Source organism: Cephus cinctus, unplaced genomic scaffold (genome assembly GCF_000341935.2).
Source record: "Cephus cinctus unplaced genomic scaffold, Ccin1 Ccin1_scaffold0760, whole genome shotgun sequence".
Taxonomy (NCBI): Eukaryota; Metazoa; Arthropoda; class Insecta; order Hymenoptera; family Cephidae; genus Cephus; species Cephus cinctus.
In genome coordinates this window covers 1-4,971 of record NW_014333368.1, presented here as the reverse complement: position 1 = coordinate 4,971, position 4,971 = coordinate 1, and the positions used below count along the sequence as shown (strand labels likewise).

General features: G+C 38.3%; 2 protein-coding genes across 2 annotated transcripts in view; both read left to right on the top strand.

The window, feature by feature from the left end:
• LOC112494759 overlaps positions 1-1,805 on the top strand; it is a 2,488-nt gene extending 683 nt beyond the window's left edge. The window contains exon 2 of the mRNA XM_025087773.1: positions 102-1,805. Coding sequence (XP_024943541.1) covers positions 102-1,780 — 1,679 coding nt within the window. The 3' untranslated portion in view covers positions 1,781-1,805. The remainder of the gene's footprint in view (positions 1-101) is intronic.
• Positions 1,806-1,919: 114 nt separating this feature from the next.
• On the top strand, positions 1,920-4,046 carry LOC107270419 (the record flags this gene model as incomplete). Its single annotated transcript, XM_015745423.1, has 3 exons — positions 1,920-3,195; positions 3,799-3,854; positions 3,897-4,046. Coding segments are annotated over exons 1-3 (1,482 nt in total), but the record flags the coding sequence as incomplete, so codon positions are not given.
• Between the last annotated feature and the right edge of the window lie 925 nt (positions 4,047-4,971).

Below are 4,971 nucleotides of genomic sequence, written 5' to 3'. Positions count from 1 at the left end.
AAAAAATTTTGTTACGCCTGTCGGACCACTTATAACAGAGAACACAGATACGAGGGAACGTGCCTATTGTGTCGAGCATCCCCTGAGTGCGGATCTGTCGGGTACCATGCGTTTGATCCTTAACGAAAATCATTTTGACGTAATACTGAACATGACCGGCGCTACCGCGATGAAAAAATTTTGTTACGCCTGTCGGGCCACTTATAACAGAGAACACAGATGCGAGGGAACGTGTCCATTGTGTCGAGCATCCCCTGCTTGTAATAATAAGATGTTAGGTGTTAAATGCTTGAAATGTCGGCGTACATTTCATGGTAACGATTGTCTTGCTAATCACCTCAAACGAAACTCATATGCTAAGTCAAAATCTATATGTGACGCAATAAAAAATTTTGAGTATTGTGGAATATCAATCATGACTAAGAAAAGGCTTAAGCATAGATGTTACGAACGCTATTGTCATACGTGTCGTGTTAATAGGCCGCTGAGGCATTGGTGTTACATAGCACCTCTAAAGAAAAATATTCAATTAGCCAAGCAAAAAGAAAACACACCTGTAAAAGAAAATCTTTTTGTATTTTACGATTTTGAAACGATGCAGGTTCGCGAGCAGATGGGAAACCCGGATGTTAAAGTTCACGATGTTAATCTTTGTGTAGTTCAAAAAGTATGTGAAAAATGTATGTACAATAATGACATGTCCTACCTCTGTAGTTATTGCGGTATTCGTCAATTCGTTTTTGATCATGAACCCTTAAAACAGTTTATAGATCTCGTTATAGATATGAAAGATTTCAAACAGGTGATATGTATAGCACACAATGCTCGGGGGTTTGATGCTCAATTTGTACTGAAATATATTGTAGAGACACTGAAAATAACTCCACAGATTATATTGAACGGTACTAATATCCTTGAGATTTCTTTTGAAAAAGTTAGATTCTTAGATTCTTTATGTTACCTAAGTATGCCGCTATCCGGATTTTCAAAAACTTTCAATCTCCCTAGCTCGTTAGTCAAAGGATATTTTCCTCATCTATTTAACAGACCTGAAACTCAACACTACGTCGGGCCACTACCAGACATATTGTTTTATTCCCCTGATACGATGAAGATTGTAAATCGTGCCAAATTTTTTACCTGGTACGATGAACTTTTCAAAACCGAATACGTGTTTGATTTTGCTGCCGAGATTAAACGATATTGTATATCGGATGTGAATCTTTTGAGACAGGGTTGTTTATCTTTTCGTAAGATGTTTCTGGAGATCACTGAAATTTGCCCGTTTGCGAAAGCTGTAACCATCGCATCCGCATGTAGTGTTGTTTACAGAACTAACTTTTTAAAACAAGACAGTATCGGTATTATCCCCAAAAGTGGTTACAGAGGATTTGATAACCAGTCGATCATTGCATTAGAATGGTTTGCGTGGATTGAGCATGAACGCGGATATCGCATAAAGCACGCAGGTCGTGGTGCTGAAAAGGTGTTACCCGGTGGCTTGAAGGTAGATGGATATTATGAATCAGATAGTGAAAAAACAGTATTTGAATTCTACGGTTGTTGGTTTCACGGTTGTCCCAAATGCTATCCTAGCGATCGGGATAAAGCAAATATTGTTAATGATGTGTGGTTAACTCTGAATGAGCGATATGAACGCACCATGTTAAAGTCGTCACGCATTAGAACATTAGAATCTGGGAACATGAATACCGTCATTTACGAGCCACGGATAACAAGTGTAAAAACTTTATCGAACACGCGGTGCCACCAGTTTTAAAAAAGAGTCGCCTCGCTCCGAGGCATGCGTTCTACGGGGGTCGCACTCGTAACATTCGAACGTACTATAAGGTTAATGAGGGAGAACAGATTCGATACCTCGATGTTACTTCGCTCTATCCCACTGTAAATGTTCGACAATGCACGACAAGTTCCCCGTGGGACATCCTGTAGTTTATATAGATGAGGAGTGTAAACAGGTTATAGGCGATGATAATGACATATCAAAAGTTGAAGGACTGATAAAATGTACAGTTCTACCACCGAGAAATTTGTATCATCCTGTTTTACCTGTAAGAATGTACGGTAAACTAATGTTTGCGCTATGTCGTTCTTGTTGTGATGCGTTAAATCAGAATCTTTGTATACATGAAAATTCGGAAGATAGGACTTTTACAGGTACGTGGGTTTCTGTTGAACTTCAAAAAGCAGTCGGCATGGGTTATATCATCACGAAAATTGAAGAAATATGGCAATACGAGGTTAGCCAGTACGACCCTAGTACACGTATAGGTGGTTTGTTTGTCGATTATATTGATACATTCTTAAAGGTAAAACAGGAATCTTCGGGTTGGCTTATAGCGTGCATCGATGAGGAGAGCAAACAGAAGTATCTAGATGATTACAAAAAGGCTGAAGGAATTACACTCGAACGTGAGCGCGTAGCGAAAAACTCAGAACTGCGAGCAAAATTATGTCTAAATTCATTCTGGGGAAAATTTGGTCAACGTGAAAATCAACCAAAAACAACGATTGTAACCGATGGTAAAACATTCCTCGAGACAGTTAGCGATCCTAAAAAAGAGATACTTAGTGTTCTCCCGGTAAGCGATGATGTGGTATATATTAACTGGTGTAACGTAGATGATACTATCGAACCCTCGAGAATTACGAACGTTGTGATTGCCGCGTACACAACAGCTCAGGCTAGACTACGACTGTATGCTCTTCTTGAGAAGATTGGTAGACAATGTTTGTATTACGATACGGATAGTATCATTTTCATTCGATCGGACACTCCTGATTCTAAAGATTTACAAACAGGGACGAATTTAGGAGATTTAACCGATGAATTAGAAGATTACGGAGAAGGTAGCTATATAAGCGAGTTTGCATCGTGTGGTCGCAAGTGCTATGCGTACAAAGTTGAAACCCCTAAAGGTGTTACCGATTATATTTGTAAAGTTGAGGGTATTAGTCTTAACTATGCAAATACAAAAAGTATCAACTTTGACACATTAAAATCTTTTGCAACTACTGGTATCTCGCCCGAAGGAGACGAAGAGGTGGTTCTTTCTTATAAATCCTTAAGACGAACCCCAATGCACGATGTCATTACACGAAACGAAACAAAAACGTTTAAGAATAATTTTGTGAAGCGACGATTAGTTGATAACTACGATTCAGTACCATACGGTATATTGTAAATTTATGTAATTTTAGACTATGGTAATGTTCTACGACTATGTACACTTTTAAGGAATAATAAAAAGTAAATAAAGTGTTCACAGTCTTTAACGTTTTCCTTCTTAAACTGGGCGTGCACGATTTTTCCCAAGACAGTTATCTAAAACTGCACCACCCAAAAAACCCTAGGACCTATAGCATCACTCCATTGTGCAATAATAAGGAAAAGACTTTTAGGTCTGTGCAATAATAAGGAAAAGACTTGTAGGTCTGTGGAAGGGATGGTCACATTTTTTGACCACTGTGTGGTAGGGATAGTTCATCCTTTTTTATAAATAGTGGATAGAGATGGTACAGCACTTCAGTACTAGTTACAAGCACCGCAGAGTGGCTGCAATGGAGCAAGATTTTAAAAAAATTTTACGTTACCATCCAGTAACATCTCTCCTCAGGGAGTTGATGTGTCAGGAGTTCCATAGGCCAAACGACCACAACGAGATGTGAAAAGACTCTACGAGGAGGAAGTAGAGTCTAAAAATAGTACGCTCTATAGCTATATTATATTTTTTATTAACAAGAATTTCATTTAATACTTATTATTCCTGTTTATAGTAAAAAAATCCTGCAATCAGGACGACCTTACTATTATGCGCCAGCAGCTGGATAATGTATGTGCCTAACTTACGGCGCTGCAAGATAAAATTTTTCAGCCGCAGGTCATAACAATATATGACGATGAGGCAGTAGTAAAAACGGAACCGGCGTCGCCACCGCTTCCTCTATACCCTGAAAGTGACATGCTTCTAATGTCTCCAGAGGTAGAGGAGGCATTAGAAAATTTGTTAAATATCGAGGAAGCGGTGAGAAATATACCTTTGTAAGTCTAGTAATAGTAGTAGTAATAAGAATAATTTATATAATAATAATAATAATAGCAATAAAAACATGTTTTATACTGTAATAATGTGTCCCTCTTTCCCTCATCCTTCGCAAAAATGAACTTCTTTAAACCTAAGGTGAGAATGTAGAGTCTAGATGATAATAATAATAATAATAGCAATAAAAACATGTTTTATACTGTAATAATGTGTCCCTCTTTCCCTCATCCTTCGCAAAAATGAACTTCTTTAAACCTAAGGTGAGAATGTAGAGTCTAGATGATAATAATAATAATAATTTTCGAGGTATTGTTACGTATATCGACCTTCATTCCAAAACAGAAAAATAACGTAGCCAGCAGGAATCATAATTGCAGACTCAGCACGTTACCCGGTGCATTGCCCGTGCTACCTACCCAGCTAGTTAGCCGAGTGCATTCCTAACGTCCTAACCGTACCTAGAGCATCAGCAAAAATCGACTATATAAGCAGCCAAAATCATGGCACAGACGCTCAGAAAATCATTCAATTTCACGCGTAAAAGATCGGACTGCACGTTGTCACTCGTGGCTCTAACCGTTAGAGTATTAGATTCAGTGTAGTATTCGCAATCTGGCCTAGGTACGGATTCGTTATTACATACCCTAGGGAACAAGCTGGATCGGTTACCGGGCAAAATAGAGCTGCATAGACTACTCTTTCCGAATATCGCATAGTTTTGATAGATTTCTGTTCCACCAAATTTCATCTTGCCTTAACCTCACACACAGTTAGGTTTTGTTATCCGATATTTCTCATAATAGAAACACTGTACACGACAATTAATATAAAACCTTTAAATTGGTTGTAACAATATACCGTAAACTCACATTTTACTCGCGTTTTTAAATATCTCTTACCCATCCTC